The sequence below is a fragment of the Sinocyclocheilus rhinocerous genome, unplaced genomic scaffold (assembly GCF_001515625.1).
Source record: "Sinocyclocheilus rhinocerous isolate Xijiao unplaced genomic scaffold, SAMN03320098_v1.1 scaffold509, whole genome shotgun sequence".
Lineage (NCBI taxonomy): Eukaryota > Metazoa > Chordata > Actinopteri > Cypriniformes > Cyprinidae > Sinocyclocheilus > Sinocyclocheilus rhinocerous.
In genome coordinates, this window is record NW_015652428.1 from 895315 (window position 1) to 914925 (window position 19611).

Sequence of the window (19611 nt, forward strand, 5' to 3'; positions counted from 1 at the left end):
GTTGATCATTGAGTTTAATGTGTATTCAAAGACAGACATTATACTATGATAAGCTGAATGAAAGGGCTCGGGAAAACACGAAGCCACGGTTTCAATTAAATATAATGTTACATCTACGACCGCTATAATGTTCAAGTACTGAAAACAAAAACTGAACTGTCTATTAAGATTGAGTGAGTTCTTAGTAGAACATTTTGGGCCAACAAAACCGTTTTCTAAAAGTGGGCAGAAGAGAAAATTCACGACACAGATACAAGCATCAAATTGTGTAGAAAGTAAAGCGACATTTTGAAATACTTACCGAATTCATGGCTGTGAACAGTCAGTCGACTAGCAGCCATTTTCACAGCTGTCTCCAAACGCCCACGGCCCGACGCCTGCTGCCAGATAGACTCAAAATGAGGCTTTAGTTCACAAATGTGTGGCTATTTTGCAGTTCACACTTTGTTGGTTGTCAGGGAGAGAGAATCGTTGGCACTTAATTTACTTCTTTGGAGCGGTTAAAAGCGGTATTTTTGTCACAGAATAACAATCTGCACAGCACTGCAGAAGACTAATTGGAAATATGCACTTGAGAGAAATTATGAAAGAAAACGAACAAGCTAAAGCAAAATTAGTCTTTTATTTTGTTCTGGTCTTTGAAATCGTGTTTACATTGTAAAAGAATAATGTACAACCCACTACTTTGTATTTTAATGTCCATTCAGTATGTTTGTGAAAAGCAAACACTGCTCTAACATCGTTAGATTTTCTTTACACACTGCTCCAAAAATATATATTTTTATAAGCAAGAGAGTAGTTTACATCATGTATATGTCAAAGAGGTAGAATACTTCAATCAAATAAGATTCTCCCAAAACATATATATACACATATAATTCATAACACCATCTGGAATGTACAGAGTGCTACAGGACTAACAGATACAGAACAGTCAATCAAGTTATAATTGCATAAACTTGTACTGGAGTATTAGTTCAAAAAGAAACTCATAGGTTAGTTTAACCCCAAAATGAAAATTGTCATAATTTACTCAACCTGTATGATTGACTTTCCTCTGTGGAACACAAAAGATGATATTCAGAACAATGTTCATGCTGCTCTTTTTCATTCAATAAAATTAAGGCTGCTGAGGTCCAAACTTGCACCATATAAGTACTTTCTGCTGTTTTGAGAAGAAATGCGATACCGAAGTTTACCAAATGTGTATGATAGCTTTGCGTGACAAACCAAACGAAAAGTACATTGCAATTTGCAGTAAGCTTCCCCTCTGCTGTAGATCTACGATTTCATTTAAATTGTTTTTATGACAATTTGCGCCAGATTTGACATGATCGTAAACATATTTTTTTCTTGCACATCTTGACATTGACATCAAATCTGGAGCAACATGTTTTGATGGGATACATTTTTTTAATGAAATTTGAGTTTTTTTTTTTAATTCTGTAGAATTATAATTAAAGACATCTTATCACAGAATTGACAACTTGCCGTACTTTTATGGTGCTTTCATTATTAAGCTCAACAATCCCAGTCCTTAAACAGAGCTCAGTGAATCGCACAAAATCTTGTTTTGTTTCACAGAAGAAATAAGGTCAAGTATGTTATGACATGAGGCTGACTGACTGCGTTAAATTTTTATGTGAAGTAAAAAATCGAAAGGTTTTAGCTTAAAACCTGCTGGTCACCTTTAAGAACACTGTAATAAGCGTCATATAATTGTACGATAATTGCGCTCGATTGTAAACATCCTAAAATAACCAAATGTGAGACAAACACTGGAACAACCTTTTTCGGATTAGTTTGTACACTCATTATGTGCACTAACAAAGGGTTTTGTTATGCATTATCATCGAATACACAAAAGCTCATCTACTGTAATAGAGTTTGCGATTATGTTTATATTCGTTTTCATTATTGTATATTTTAAGCAGTTTGAGCTACTTTATGTAAAAAAAACGGTGCATGTTAAAACCAGCAGCCAAAAGCTTGTAACTCATTCGTACATTCTGAGATGTTATATATCAGATGTGCTGGTGAAATGAACACTCCTAAAAAGTGAAGTGTCGACGGTTGTGTTTTCAACAGCCCTTGATGCTCTTGAAACGCGTGCGAGCTCAGATCTGTATTAGTTTAATAATAATGCACATTACGATGTCACAATGGCTGGGAAAAAAGAAAAGCAGTCCACCCTGTTATACTCATACTGAACAAACAAAGCTCTTCATTTTCCCGAGATAAATAGGTTTGCTTGCAAATTGGTCGTGTTCTCATTAGCTGTCCACCGTTTGCGTGGAGACAAACCAACTTTAAACCCCAAATGAAGAAAACACACTTTTTATGGCTTTCGCGGGCTTAAAATCCCTTTGAAGATGACACGTTGCTGTCAAACCATTTTGCACCTTTCAAATATAGCCCTCGCACTTGATATGTTACTCAGTAAGTACACTCGGGATACAAAAACGTGATTATTTACGTCAGAACAAATTCCCTAATCCAAAGATACATAAATATCAACAAACCTTGTCGTCGAGCATTAAGAATTGTAGATAAAATAGGACAAAAATAGTACAAAATTCATTACCTAAAAATATTTAACTATGCATATTCATACATGGAGAGTATCTCTTTAAAAAGAAAAAAAAAGAAAAGAAATTTTGAAAGGCCGGCCAAAGCAAGTTCGTGTCATTTAACAGCATGCAGCAGATTCCAGATCAGCCCTGTCGTAGCAGGACGTATCATACCATGAGGCTGACAGTTCAGTCTCAAAGCATTTCCTTTCAGCTTCGTTCCTCTTTTACGATAAGTAGTCAGCAAATCGGTGGTTACAGTGAAGGTGTCACGGGTCAGAACCAGGCCAGCAGCACAGGACGGGGGTTAGCGGAAGGTGGCGGCTTTAGTACTGAACATACTCAGACTGAAGGGACTGCAAAAGAGGGGGAAAAACATAAGATGAAATGATTACGATGCTGAACGTAATTACAGAAAATTACATGGCAGAGGGTAGTTAAATAATAGTCTAAAAAGCCAACCTGAGACATTACGATCACAGCCCTCGCTGATGTAAATGAGGGTGAGATGAGAATAAAAAGTCAAAGCTTAGAGAGGAAATAAATTTGCATTAAATGTGTGTGAATTTGTGCAGAAAAAAGCCACTTAGGTTAGAAGACACAGGTGTACAACATGCATAGATGAATGCCAATTATTTATAATTATGCTACAGCAGGGGGAACGAAAAAATAATGTGTACAGCAGACAAACGGGAAGCAACAGAAAGCATTTTGTTCTATTTTGTGTCGTCAGTTTACAAACTTTTGATCCATACTTGATACATATACAAGGTTCGCATACTTTGCGTTGTTTGAACATGCAATAAGAATATCTTGACGAATATGTCAATTCCACTTGATTGTAAACATCCGAAAAACAGAAGATTTTTTTTAATGAAAAATGTACAAAAATTACTGAATTTAAGTACAACCTTCGCTAAATCAGCCTTTTCACATTAGTTCGTACATTATGATCGCTAACATAAAAGGTTTTGTTATTAACGTCATTGCCTACCCAAAGCAAAAGACAAACAAAGCAACAGAAAGCATCGTTTTATTTTGTAGTCCGTTTACAAACATTTGATCAACGTTTTAGTAACAGCAAATTTGCATTCATTCAAAATCGTAAACTTTTCGCATACAGCTACTTAACATAGTTCGAACTTCTGATAGGAATATTTTCCTGAATGTTTGAATTTGTACTTGATTGTAAAGATCTTGAAAATGGACGCTTTTACAGTAAGAAATCTGTAAACAAAACCAATTTTGAGTAGAAGCAACCCTCAAAAAATCTACTTTTTTCGGATTAGTTCGTACATTCTTTGAGGGCTAACATAAATTATTACATCGCCTACACATAAAGCACCAGAAAAATGGCTTAGTTGTTAACATTCTAAAAACTGATGACTTTACAATGAAAATCGGGTCAAAAATAACCCAATTTGACTAGACAACTCTCACTAAAGCATCATTTTCAGATTAGCTCGTACATTCATCTCATCAATCACCAAACAAACAAAACAACAGAAATCATTGTTTTTTACGTTGTCCATTTACAAACATTTGAACAACGTTCTAATAACAATCACATTCATTCAAAATCGTAAAATGCTGCGCATACAGCTACTTAACGTTGTTTGAACTTCAGATAGGAATATCTTGATGAATGTGTACATTTCAGCTAACATTCTAAAATTTGATGATTTTGCAATAAACCAGTACAAAAATAACTGAATTTGAGTAAGCAACTCCCGCTAAAGCAACCTTTTCGGATTAGTTTGTAAATTCATTATGAGCACTAACATAAAGGGTTTTGTTATTCATATCATCGCCTACACATAAAACACCTAACAAACAAAGCAACAGAAAGCACTGTTTTTTGCGTTGTCTACTTACAAACTTTGATCAACATTCTAACAACACAAAATCCAATTAATTCAAAATTGTAAAACGTTGCGCATACGGCTACTTAACGCAGTTTGAACATCCGATTGGAATATCTAAGCAAACGTGCAAGAATTTCACAGGAAGCCCCACAAAAGTTCACAAGTTCTACACGATCTACGGATGTTCGTTTAGTAAATATCATTTAATTTATTAAACTAATTTTATTAGGCTTTCAGCTACCTGAGAATATAGTTCAAGCCACTCCATTTAAAATATTATACCACATTTAAAATCATTCCATAGAATTCCAAAGTGCAGAACATTCTAAAAAAAGTGTTAATTTTTAATGAGAGTTGCGTTTAAAGTCCAACAGCATGATAATGCTGTGAAATGAGAAACTTTATGCTAATTTATGCTATTTTTAGCAGCAAGAAAACTGATGACATCTTAACTGTACTGACAGTAAAGGCGGCTGCAAACGCACTCAGCTGAACGCCCTTTGAGGATGAACGTTTAACAGAGCGCAGTGCTGCTGTCAGAGCAAGATGGAAAGTGATATTCATCATCACTGCAGCGCAACTTTGAGTCACTCATGCTACATGTGTAGGCGTTGTGATGTTCTGAACAAAGACAGCACACTACACTCCAGAACAGGGAAGATATGAGCCAATCGTCAATCACATAAACAGGAGAAAGTCTAGAAAGCCTAGAGAGTTGTGAAATCACATGATTAACATGTACAGTGACATATGCATAAAAAAAAACCTTACTCACAATGGACAAAAGGCACCAACAGGAAATTGTAAGGGGAACTACCAAACTCCTTCCAACAGGACAACTTACAAGACATCTGGAGATGGTCCAAGAACAACAGACCACTAAAATAAAGCTCACTACCTTTCCGTCCTGATTCACAGGAAACACATGGAGGAATTTAACGTTTTTGGACATGGAATAACAAACACAAATGTTGAAGCGAATGGCAAGAAAACGTTTGGTTTCTGGTATCAGTTTAACCAAAATACGAATTGAGGTTTCAAGGCGAAGATGACAGGAAGTACAGAACTACTTGAAGCGAGGGACCATTTGTCTGATGGATTCAAACAAATACTGAATATTGTAGCGTACACCACTCCCTTTGCATCAAACAGCAGCATTGAGGTGCCATTAGTACTTGTTAGTAACTATGTTACTGCCAAACCAGACTAAAGCTGTAAGCCTGCCTCTGTATTCCACTATATTATCCCTGCTCTGGCTTTTTAATATTTGTTTATTTAGTATTAAAGGGGTCATATGATGCAATTTCATTTTTTCCTTTCTCTTTGGAGTGTTACAAGCTCTTGGTGCATAAAGAAGATCTGTAAAGTTGCAAAGACTAAAGTCTCAAATTAGTCACATCCTGACCACTCGATTAAAGCTCACTCGACCATGGTAATTAGGTAAATATTAGATCATCTGAGTGAGAGCTTTATGAGAACACACTAGAGACAGATGCTACACAGAGTGAAATGTGACGGCCGTAGAAGTGAGGGACGTGCACGTGAGTGTGTAATTGCTAAAAATTGAGGACATGCAACATGCTCAAGATAAGCGTTTAAAAGAATCTGTTAGGAAAATCTGAACAAAAAAGACAAGATTGCAAATAAGCATGTGTTAGATCAGGGTGAGGTAGGAAGAAGTTTGAAAAAAAAAAGTTTCTCATAGAAAAATGTATCACGGTAACCACAGTTTCCACTAAAACACCACCGATATGACTGTAAAGCCTAATAAGTAAGGAATCTTGTTTGAGCAGTTCAAGATGACTCCAGAATTAGAAATATAGTCATGTGTTTGCAATTGATTTCCAAAATCTGACTTGTGAACAATTGATATTTATTAATAATATTAATCAAGATTTATTCATTATAAAAAACATAAGTTAAAATAATTATGTATTTAAAAAATAAAAATTACATTACATTGAAAATTATTTTTATTTTCATATTTTTCAAGAAATATTTGGTGAATAAGTGTTCATTTTATTCGATTTAATTTCACAGTAATTTTATGCACATCTCATTATTCATTATTAACATAATATATAATGGATAAAATGTAATGACAAAAAATGAGAAATCTAATTCATTCATTAATTCATTATATATAGTTATTTTTTTAACCTAATCAAAATAACCCAACTGCAGTTTGATTGAGATTAATTGGAATGCACAATGAAAAAACATGATTTCTGAGAATTGTTAAAAATGGAGTTATCTGTTTTTGCAAATTAACTCTTCATATATAGATATAGATATATAGATAGGGTTCGTAAATCAAGCATTAACTTAAATACATTTTATTAATTAAATTATACATAATTGTAAATATAAATTATTACATTAAACTTTTTTTTATTCATTAAATTCAAAATTTTGAAATGTGCAGTATGAAGTCATATAACCATGTTTGTTTTGTCTTTTCAAAACTCTGACTTGAGAACTTATTACATGAATATTATAACAAATTTAATCAATTAAAATAAAATGCTTAAATATGTATTTAAAATTATATTCACTTTATTATTATACAATTAATCAAATTACAATTCTAAACATTTAATATTTTCATTTCAGTAATATCTTCAATTTTAATTTTAAGATTTTTCAGTAAATATTTTGTGATTAAGTAAACGGTGTTAATTTTAGTTAATTTCAGTAATGGTATGCATGTCATCTTCTCATTAAATTACAAAATATATAATGGATATAATTTAATGACAGAAAAATAGATATGTATCTAAAACATATTATAAAAAAATGATCAAATAGTAAATATTTGATTAAATATCAAATATTAACTTTAAAAAGTAATTTTAATTGATTCAATTATACATACAGTATAAAAGTGTTATTACATTAAATTATAAATATACTTTTTATAAACTGAATAAAAATTTTAAATAAAAATAAAAATGTATATTTATTTAAATATAAATTTAATTTAAAAAAATAAAATCAGCATACATATATTCACCATTCTCCACTAGTCATCCTCTTTTATTAAGCCACATTGGTTGACATATTGGTAACTATGGCATTTTGGCAGAAACCGACAGCTACCATGGTAAATTTTCTGAAATGCTGCTGCTGGGTGTGTGTTTATCTCGGGAGGTTTGATGGGAGGAGACATGACTTACAGGAATGGACCGGCTGAGGTATCGAGCCGAGAGCCCGCTCAGCCCCGTCGGGGGGCTTCTGTGGTGCCCCTGTTCAATGGCCCCCAGCCTTCCATTGGTGGAAGGTCCACTCGGGCTGGTGTTGTTGAGGTTGTAGGTCAGGCTTTTTGCCCCGCTGCTTGGGTTCACCCCGTTGCTGTTCGGGGTACTGGTGCTGTTATACTGACTGTTGTTGTTGTTGACCTCGTAGTGGTAATTGTGGGTGGCGACTGGGCCGCTGTAGCCCATGCGGACGGGGAGGGAAGTGAACGAGGAAGGGGAAGGAGGTTTCCCAGAGCTGTTGGCTTCACCATTTGGTTCGTACAGGTTACCCAGAGAGCTGGCTAACCTGGTGCTGGAGGATGGAAGGGAGGGAAACACACATGAAGGGTGGAGGACAGGGAGGACACATACTCGTACCCATATCTACACCGCAGGACACGGAGATCATGGAAATCTGTCTGATAACGGGACAAGGAACTGCATGCATTCTGGACGACACTGTATTTTTTGCTGTTTAAATCATCAAACTCAGCCTGGAGTAAAGCTGGGCGACTTATTCAATACTGATCATTTTTCTAATTGTAAATATTGTTTTTTATATGGAATTCATAAAATTATTAGTACATTAAAATATTTAATGTAATGTAAATTAATGTGGGCACATTGCTGTTTATAAGTATGTATTTTTTAGTGCAGGGCAACGATTAATCGCGATTAATCACATCCAAAATAAAGGTTTTTGAGTGCATAATATATGTATGTGTACTGTGTTTATTTATTATGTATATATAAATACACACACATACATGTATATATTTAAGAAAAATGTTCCGTTTATATATTAAATGTATTTATATATAATATGCATTGTAAATATATACTGTATGTGTGTGTCTTTATATATACATAATAAATATACACAGTACACACATATATTATATAAACAAAAACTTTTATTTTGGATGCGATTAATCGCGATTAAACATTGCCCAGCACTAGTATTTTAATATTTATGCATATAAAAGTAAATTATTCAGCTGCATTATCCAAGTCAATCATTAAATTATGCAATTATTATAACAATTTAAATTAAAATGTATTTTTTATATCATATATTGTGTAATATTGTTATATATATTTTTTTCTTTTACATTTTTTCTAGGTTATGTGAACGTTCGAGTAAACATTAAGGTAACGTACCATTCTATCATTTTTCAAATGTTACAGAAAAGTTACTTTTGAATGTTTTCTGAACAATCTAACATGTAGACTAAAGAGTAGTAAGACAATCTGGAACAAATTTTTTTCTATAAATTAAATTTTTTTGCTAATGTTTTGATAACGTTATAAACTAGATCAGTGTTTCCCAACTGGGGTGCCGTCTGTCGAGAGCAGGGGTGCCGTGTAAAAAATCCTTTTTTAATATTTTTAAATAGCTAAAATTTTCAAAAAAGCAGCTATTATATAATATCCATTTCTAAAGATTTTTTTTTTTTGGCATTTTTGCCTTTTTATTAGGATAGGAAAGTATATATGGACAGGAAACAAGGTGGGAGGGAGAGGGGGGAAAGGATCGGGAAAGGTCCGCGAGCCAGGACTCAAACTCAGGTCCCCCAAAGCGCAACATATCGGCACGCTGCCCACAAGGCTACACTGACAACTGCCGTTACTTATTTGAAAAAGTAACTCATATTTTCTTGTAAATTAAAAAGTAATGGATTACTTTACTAGTTACTTGGGGAAAAGTAATCTGATTACGTTAATTGTAATGCATTACCCACCAACATATATACATATATATAAAAATTAAAGTTCAAATCACCCGGCCCTAGTCCAGAGAGTGTTAAAAATTGCTTTTCAATATGGTTTGAACAGTACTAGAAAGTAGTAGGTATGCACTTGGTCCAAAAATACATGGCTGTGACCCGATAGGTGCTGGTTTGGAGAGAGTGATAGAGTAGTAGGTAGGTGATATGACTCTGAATATCTGATTACATAAACAGCAGGGAACGAGTCGCTGGAAACCAACAGCATGGAGCAACCAACTTGGTTCCTTGCGTTTACGGCTCTCTGTTTCAGAGCATAGGGTAATCACAGAGAGGAAAGAAGGCCACCAGGGAACTGGGAGGACATGAAATAGAGGGGGAGAGAAAGAAAGAAGGAATAAGTTAGACGAAAGAGTTGGAAATAACGAGTCAACAAAGAGTAAGAGGTTGAAGAGTGAGAGAATAAGCAGAATGAAGAAAGAAATGGAAAGTGTAGAAGATTGGAGGAAAGCTGATTAGAGGGAGGTCAGGCTCACCTCTTGAGGTTGGTTGATGAAGATGAAGAGCGGCCAATTCGTTTGGCAGAGGCAGAGACGGAGGAGGATGGTGGGACTTTAGAGGATTTGAGGGGGCAGATTGAGCCCTGGCCAGCGGTTGCTGCTTTCACTCGACTGTAAAACACACAAACACAGACACAAAATCAGCTGATAACACAAAAACACAGTGAACTTAAAAACAGACCCAGACTGCTTATTCAAAATAATGACAAAATGTAAATGTTAACAGCAGTTTCTTCAGTGCATGCATGTGCAAATATAGACACACACACCTCAATAAAAAATTTTGTAAAAATAATTTATTAATATTTGTATATTATAAATTAAACTACAAATGTATATATGTGAAATGTTATATTAATAAGTTAGTTATGAGTATACATATGAAACTAAACTAAAACTTGAACTCATACCTATACTAACTAACTGTAAAGAACAGTGTAGAACTGTTTAAAAATAAATAAAATACTATATAATAAAAAAATTAAAAAAGCTTAATATTCAATGTTTACATAAGCATACTTATTTAATAATAAACTATTTATTTGTATATTTTAAATTACAATAGCTACAATTTACTGTATATACAGGTGCATCTCAATAAATTAGAATGTCGTGGAAAAGTTCATTTATTTCAGTAATTCAACTCAAATTGTGAAACTCGTGTATTACTTATGAGTTTTTTTTTAATCAAAATGGATATTAAAAAATAAGATAAACAGTTCACAGAAAAATATAAACAATTCACAAAAATAGTTTAAATTATAAAACTAATAAAAATAATTTTTTGTACACATAAAAATGTAGTTATTACCCCCCCACACACACACACACACACACACCCACCCCCACCCCATATCCATAGCTACATTACACACACAACATTACATTTAAAAATTCAATAGGACAAGTTCACAAGCACAGGTCTAGTTTTGTCAAAACAAGCAAGGCAGATTTCAGTGAGATTTCATATTTCAATTAAGGGAAGTTGGGGAATTTTAAGTTAAAAGAAAGCAAAAGTAGGTCTGCTGTTATTTATAAGAGAACTGAATAAACAAGATACTGTGATCTGGGCGGTTACCATAAATCTGACTACTAAGATATCAGTCGATCAACAAAATCCTCCCCCACACACCAGCTTCAATGAAAAGTGCCAGACTGTCCGTTCATAATGACCGAAACTTCCCATTCCTAAGAACATTTCTAAGAGCCGATAATGTTGTAGCCAAACACATCTGCTGGGCATTTAACTGTTTAGGAGAAAGTTTCAACAGGAACTCACTTTCGCTACATTCTGTACAAGAAGGGAACCAGGGCATTATGTTTTAAAGAGGCTTTGTTTGAAGAAAATTAAAACAGGAAAAAGAAACGGGGGAAAGTTACAGGCGAGGATACACAATTTCTGGAATTTAGCCAGTCGGCACTGTGGTCTAGTAATTAGCACAAATGCTCCATATATATTGAACCTTTTTGCTCATACAGGAATTCTAATTTAGTTTTCTCTTTAGCTTCAGTGTCAGTTTTTTCTTCAGGTCTTCATTCTTCGGTGCTCTTTTCTCTATTAGCTGCCCTTCCTAATGCTAATCTCAATCTCCCACACAGTTCCTTCTCCTTTTTCACCCACTCCAAAAACTCCTCTTTGACTCACAGTTTAATCTCAATGAAATAACTGACAAGATATATTTGATGAAGGGTTTTTGTCAACAATAGCATGTTTTTTAGAATAAAAATGTAAAAAGAACTGATGAAAAATTACTAATTAATCTCACATTTAAAAATCAATCAAATACAGAGCTCAGGTTTTTAGAAGAACTCAAGAATTAATTTAAAAAATAAATAATTTTATATAAAAATAATTATATATATATATATAATTAGTAATTTGCACATGCTTTATAATAATTTGCAAGATAGACCTTTTCTATGTTTTATTGGACAAACTAAATTTAAACCCTATGCAACATGAAAAATTTTTTTTTTATATATAAATCTGAAATATATTAATACCTAATAAATTACTCCTCATCTATAACACTCTGTACAAAAAAAAAGTTAAAAATTAAACTGAGCTCATTTACTCTTTCTATCAGCTAAACACAGAACAAACTAATTTGCTAAGAGCTCATCCTTCATTCTAGTGAAAAGGAGCTGCGACAGGAAGAGTAGGAGGGCCAGTTATGTCCGAGAGGCCTCTTCAACTCGCCGCTTTTCATGGGAAATTAATTAAGGACTGCGCATTTGCTCACAAGGGGGTGTTTAATTTACATCTGGGTTAAACGTGCTAAAACGGGGCTTGTTCAAATTATTGACGACATCACCATGCACACGAGGATGCGGCATCCTGTTCTCATCGAGCGGTACTTGAAGATCTCGTTTTATTAGCGTTGTGTGAAAGGAGGGGCTGAAAATGAAGATACGCCGGGGTATAATTTGTCTTTGAGTGGCTGAAGTACGTAAAACGGAAAGCGCAAGTACACGGTGTTTGTTCCTTGGGCTATTTTTGTAAATTTGGAGAGGTCTGAGGTAAAATAGCCAGTGTAGTGAGCCAGCAGCTTATGCAAAGCATTTATTTTTTTTAACTGAAGTTCATTTATAAAGGTTAGATAAGATTTCATACGCCAAAAACAGGCCACATGACCATTTCCCAGCCTTAAACAGGTGGTTGTGTTACTGTACCTTTAAGACTTAGTTATATGTAAATGACCTCTGTTATGGCCTCTAAAGAAAAACTTGGAAGAAAAAGTTACCTGAGAGGCTGAGATGCAGACCTAGTGTGTATCTTCATGTCCTCGAGTCTGTTGGAAGAACATTGAGATGTCACTGGGTTCAAGTACACACTGCATGGTTACATAATACATAAACTGCATCTAAAACCCAAGAAAATGGAGCCGAATTTAATGATTGCGTCCCAAATGATGCATACTACATACTGTTTTTGAAAGAAATTAGTATGTAGCATGCATACTGTGCACACTATGTGCATTTTTAGTATGTATTCATTACCCAGATTATCTACTACATTTGCAAAACTGTGCAGTACACAAGCAGAGCACACTGTGTGGAATACTATATCCCACAATGCAATGTGCTGAAATGTATCTTCAATTTATAATATAAATCAATAAACCACAATTTTTAATTGCCTTTTACAAATGATTTGTGTACAGAAGAGACATTTCTAGAATAATCATATTTCTGAGGTAACAGGAGGATGCTAGTTGCATACAAAGTAGTGAAGTCACGTTTAAAATGTTGAGCACACTATTTTTCTAAAAATAGTACACAGTATACATATACACTGGGTAGTATGCAAAAAGCAGTATGGTAGTAATCAATTTCAAGCTAAGCATTCAAACTATACATTTTAAAATAAGTATGGTGTATGCATACTTTGCTAAGTATGTGTATGTTTAGTATACATTAAATATCCAGATTGTCTACTACATTTGCTAAACTGTGCCGTATACAACAAATATTTTACAATTCGATGTATACAAATGACATTTCTTCCTACATTTCTGCATATTTCTGAGGAAATATTTGCACACAAAGCAATGACGTCATGTTTAAAATACTTTGCATACTGTTTTACTAAAAATAGTACACAGTATACATTTTACACTGCATAGCATACAATAAGCTACTAGTAGTCCATTTCAAACTAAGCATTTAAACTAAACACTAAGCTATTTTTAAAATGGATTAGTATGCAGTATTCATACTGTGCACAAAATGTTTAAGTATGCTTTAAATACCCAGATTAAGTACTAATCTAAGTTGCTAAACTGTACAGTACATAAACCACAATATTTAATTGCCATACAAAAACTATTTTAATGAGGTCACGCTTAAAATACTTTGCATACCTTTCTTTTTCTAAAAACAGTAGGCAGTACACTTCATAGCATGCTAGTATTCCATTCCAAACCAAGCATTTAAACATTTTTGAAAGAAATTAGTATGCATACTCTGTAAATTATGCGCATTTTTAGTACGATATATTTGATCAGACTTCCAAATGTTACAACATGTCTGTACAAAACTGATTAAAAATGCAGAAAAAACATTTTATTTCTAAAACTGGAAGCAAGTCGCTGAATTAACATAAAAAGTAAGGTCATGTTATACCAATTTAAAATATTTTGCATACTATTTTCTCAAAAACAATACACAGTATAAATTCTACACTGCATAGTATGCAATAAGCAGTATGTTAGTATTCCATTTCAAGCTAAGCATTCAAACCAAACATTTGCACGATTAAAGTAAATTTGTATGTAGTATGCATACTAAGTACAGTATGTGTATTTTTAGTATGCGTTAAATACCCAAATTATCTACTAAATTTGCTAAATTGGGCAGTATATTAGATTACACTGCGTGGAATACTGTATCCCACAATGCAACGCTCTCAACTTGATCTTCCATTTTCTGTGAGACAAATTAACCTAAGTCATGATTTTAATTACTTATTTGATCAGACTTCCAAAGGTTACAACATTTTGGCACAAAATTGGGGTGATTAACTGGACTACTCACAAAGTAGTATAAATTAGTTTAGAATGTTTTGCATACCACTTTCACAAAAACAGTACACAGTATAGTTTATACACTGCATAGTATGCAGTGAGCTGTATGCTTTAGTTCCATTTCAAATTCAGGACTCTTAAAACCAGCGATATAAAAGCAGAAAGCAGAATGTTTCTTGAGGGTTCGCCCTCCTGAGATACAGGGAAAGCATCTCTCCAAGACGCCATGTTACTATGCCAACCAGCTCTGCGCCTGGTACATCAGCGCTGTGTTCTTTTGTATTTATTTCAGCTCAGTGTCTTGCATTTAAGAGTGGACTGGAAACACTAACCGTGGCCTGCCGTCATTTAGCTATTCACTGAGCTAAAAGCTAATGGAAGTTGAAAGAGTCGTGATAAAAGGCTTCATTCATGAACGGAAGGAACGAGTGTCATTTATGTAATGTGACTCATTATGTTGCGTATATGGAGACCTGAACAGAAGATGTGATATTGGTCTTGGACCAGCTTTGCTTTGCTTTTTATGTCCAGGTTGAGATTCAGGCCCAGAATAGAATACTGCATCACGAAATGTCCCTGAACGCAATTTATAATGCAACAAGTACGAGTTGTATTCTCAGTGTGGCCACAGGGGGCGCTATTGCAGGTTGCGCAATAGTTAAACCGATTAACGATTTGATTTTCCTTCAGAAGATCAAGGGAATTGTGTCTTACCTTATGGCTCCGGTGGTCGCAGACCTCGGTTGCCGTCGACCCTTTAAGGCACGCAGTTTGTCTCCTTGCGTCATACCGAGATCGTTCTCTGCATAATAGTTCTGTTGAGAGTTAGAGAACATCATTGTTTATTTACATAAAAATGTTTCATAATTGTATACACATTGTATATACAAGTTTATACTCTTCTCAGTCAGGTTTCAAAATGAATAAACTAGTCAAGTAGTAAATTAAGTAGTATAATACCAATTTTAAAATTACGCCCAATATTGAAGTCATTAAACATTTTTATTTTTAATTTTTATATCATATTTTAAATGTATATAGTGGTTATCTCTCCAACATCATACTCTTTTTTTTTTTTATGTCAGATTTTGAAAATATTAACCTGTTGAGCGGTACGGTCCCACATATGGGATTGTTTTCGCGCTTTGGCTGATGCTGAGCCAGAGAGAGACGTAGACTGCGCTTGTCATATTATCACAACTATGCAGTGTTTTTAACCACATAATGTTTATTTTAGGTTTCAGACATTTAAATACACATCATTACTAGTAAAACAATACATTTAGAGTTCGTAAAATACACACGGATGTTTATGGAAGCAGCAATAACAATCCATTCAAATATAATTTGCCTACGTGTTTTATTAATATCAGATACACAGTGTAAGTAACTATAAAGTTCACTCTATTCTTCTCCCAGTTCACCGGCCAATTATTTGCATGTATTTCGGGAGAAATTGGTGAATTTACGTGCGGTAAATCGACTGACAGGACTCCCTGAACTGCAGCGCGAACAAACATGGTGGCGCCCATCTCACGTTACAGATCACGATCAAGATTATTTAGAAAGGTTTTTAAACGACAAAACACACTCATTTACACATATTTGTGAATCGGAATATCAGATTGTTCATGACATGGTAAGCAAGTTTATGAATATTTTGAATAAAAAAGGAAAAACTAAATAAAAGCGATCCATCTGTCATACAGTGTTATTGTGGCCGCGGTGTGTCACGTGACAAGCATGACGCGTTGCCATGGAAACAGTAAGGGGAAACGTTCTAAAATAATGATTGCCTAAAAAAAACTCACTCTGGGGGGACCACTAGAATATTTTAAACTCACCAGTGAAAGGGTTAAACTGTCCAGTAGTATTAAATTACAGTTATTTAAATTCTGACCGACATTCCAAAATATTTTTGTTATATTATACTTTTTTTATTCAATGGATATAGTGGTTACGACCAACTCCAACATCATACTCCGTTTCTCTGTCAGGAATAAAAAATAATAAAATATCGATTTAAAGTAGTAAAATATCAATATTAAAATTTTGGCCAACATTGCTAAGGCGATAAATATTTTTTTATTCATTTTATTTATATTAGATTTTTATTTCTTTACTCAGTGTATATGGTAGTTACATCCCTCTCCAATATTACACTCTTTTTCTAAGTCAGGTTTTAAAAACATGAAACTATTCCGTATTAAAATACCGATATTTAAATTCTAGCCGACATATTTTTTCAGGTGATAAATATTTTCATGTTTCATGGCTAATAACCGCTAAAGTGCCAACATTAAAATTATGTATTATTTTCACAAATTATTAAAGGAGCATCTTATGTAAATTACTAATGAGTTATTAGGAATTTTCTTTTTGAAAATTATTTTGAACATTAATTTAAATTTCTATATATAATATTTTATACATAATATATAATTATATATATACAGTGGGTACGGAAAGTATTCAGACCCCCTTAAATTTTTCACTCTTTGTTATATTGCATTAATTCAATTTTATTTATTTAGACAAAATTAAGCACTAATTTAACATTTAAACACTAAAACCTACATTAGTTGTTGAATTTAGGCATCACAACACAATCTTTGCTGCTTTCATACTGTACATTTAAATCTAAATGTAAAAAATTAGGAAATGAGCATAAGCAATTAAATATCCACTATCAACCACTGTGATCTATTAGAAATACCTAATATATTGGCCGATAATTGATATGGTACTGTTCGATTATTAATTATTAATTGATATTGTGCATTCCTTATTTTAAATTGAATTTAAAATAAAAATTGGCCCAGCAGGTCTCACCTCCTCCATACGGTCCAAGCTATGTGATTTAAAGATGGAGGTGTTGATGGAGAGGTTGTCCATACTGGAGATCAGGTGAGGCACAGATCTGTCCTCATACTGCCGCTGCTTGGAGCGGTGAATATCTCCATGCGCCCAGAGACTCGCCTGCTTCCTGTTCAGGTGCATAGAGTATAGTTCCCAATCAATGTCTTGTGGGTATCTTGTTTTGCACAAATAATTCAGCCGTATGGGAAGAAATCTGGACCATTCATTCAATGCCAGTGCCAGATAACGGATACTTTGTATCCAGCACACAGGAATGGAATCTCACACTTCTCACAATGGCCTAAGGAAGAAAATATGCCTGAAGATAACGTTCATTTGTCCCGCGGTGGGCTTTCTCTCGCGCTGCGGCCCGCAGCATCGTGTCAGCCCAACAAAACACTTGAGAGATTAGCTTCAACTGACCTTCACATGACCAGTGCTCTGTTTTGACTCAAACATGACAGAAGTGAACCATGGTCTGGTTATATGGCGCACGCAAGACCTTGATAAAACACAAACGCTGAATCAGACTCAACGTACCCTCCTTTTCCCAAGTCAGAGTTGGATGATTCAGCCAAATGTTGAACATCTGCTGAACTTTCTGATCTGCTTAGCAAAGGAGTGCACTCTCAAAAAAACCTTTTACGCTTTTGACAATACACGACTCTGAGCCAAAGTTAGAGCACTTGTCAACATTATGTAAATGTATTGAACAATAAAAAGATGAAAAAAGCCTCAGGAAGGTGTTAAGAGCCCAAAAGTGGTGCATTGTGGGTCATTTTCAGAACTTACTCTTCTAGGTAATGCTGCTGGGGTCCAATAATAGAGCCGGGTCTGCAGATGCGGATCCAAGCGATGGCTTCAGCAGCCGTGAAGCGGTAGTGCTTCATCAGGTAGCAGCCAATCAGAGTCCCCGTCCGGCCTAAACCCGCTGTGATTGGTTGAAATAAGGTCATAGGTGTTTAAAATGCATATATTATATAAAATTATCTGTTGAAAACTAACTGCTCTTAAAAACACATTTTTGGGGGCTCGTTGGTGCAATTCTAAGGTATCTTAAATGGTTAGTTCACCCAAAAATGAAAATCACTCAAATTCTACTCACCCTCATGTCGTTCCAAACCCATAAGACAATGTGGCCTTAAAGGGATAGTTCACCCAAAAATTAAATATCTGTAATTAATTACTCACCCTCATGTTGTTACAAACCCATAAGACCTTTGTTCATCTTCGGAACACAAATTAAGATATTTTTGATGAAATCCGAGAGCTTTCTGACCCTCCATAAACAGCAAGGTAACTACCACGATCAAGGCCCGGAAAAGTAGTAAGGACATCGGTAAAATAGTCCATGTGACATCAGTGGTTCAACCTTAATTTTATGAAGCTACGAGAATACTTTTTGTGCGCAAAGAAAACAAAAATAACTTTATTCAACTATTTCTTCTCTTCTGCCTTTGACGCACATGGTAATTTCGTGACTGACATGGAAGAGAAGAAATTGTTGAATAAAGTCGTACATTTTTTTTCTTTGCACACAAAGTATTCTCGTAGCTACATAACATTACGGTTGAACCACTGATGTCACATGGACTATTTTACCGATGTCCTTACTACTTTTCCGGGCCTTGATCGTGGTAGTTACCTTGCTGTTTATGGAGGGTCAGAAAGCTCTCGGATTTCATCCAAAATATCTTAATTTGTGTTCCGAAGATGAACGAAGGTCTTATGGGTTTGTAACAACATGAGGGCGAGTAATTAATTACAGATATTTAATTTTTGGGTGAACTATCCCTTTAAGGCCACATTACCATAACACTGATGAACATTTTGGTTCGCTTTGAGTCGGACCTCTATAATAGGGCATTTTAATGTTTAATGCTACATGAAAACAAAGCCATTTTGACAATTATCCTCTTTTTGCGCAAAATAAGTAGGTCAATGAGGCGACTCTGTCATTTGCGTGGCTGTATTTCCATGTCTTTGATTTAAGTGGCGTCTCACCCTTGCAGTGCACGGCCACCGCTCCATCCGTGCTCTCGCAGATGTGCAGGAAGCGGCGGGTGATGACGTCGCTGGGCGTGCTGCCGTCCACGAAGAACAGGTCGTAATGGTCGAAACGGGCGTCTGTGAAGCGCTTGGCGTCGTAGATCTTCTTGTTGAGGCGTACTATGTTGGTGACGTTGTGCTTGCGGAAATATGGGAAATAAGCCTCGGGGGCATGTAGAGGGTAACCTGCCACACACGAGAGCAGGAATAACATAAAAT

General features: G+C 34.8%; 1 protein-coding gene across 3 annotated transcripts in view; it reads right to left on the reverse strand.

The window, feature by feature from the left end:
* Positions 1–1408: 1408 nt before the first annotated feature.
* Positions 1409–19611, reverse strand: part of LOC107715101 (dual specificity protein phosphatase CDC14A-like) — a 45634-nt gene continuing 27431 nt past the window's right edge. Inside the window, exons 9-16 of one of the 3 annotated variants that reach the window (XM_016521159.1) lie at positions 19348–19578; positions 18136–18274; positions 17317–17470; positions 15199–15299; positions 12703–12750; positions 9935–10069; positions 7612–7984; positions 1409–2926 (exon numbers count right to left, since the gene is read on the reverse strand). In XM_016521159.1, the coding sequence (XP_016376645.1) occupies positions 2897–2926; positions 7612–7984; positions 9935–10069; positions 12703–12750; positions 15199–15299; positions 17317–17470; positions 18136–18274; positions 19348–19578 (1211 nt within the window). In that variant the 3' untranslated portion in view covers positions 1409–2896. Of the gene's footprint in view, positions 2927–7611; positions 7985–9450; positions 9754–9934; positions 10070–12702; positions 12751–15198; positions 15300–17316; positions 17471–18135; positions 18275–19347; positions 19579–19611 lie in introns of those variants that run through there. The other 2 variants (XM_016521160.1, XM_016521161.1) reach the window with 2 other exon arrangements.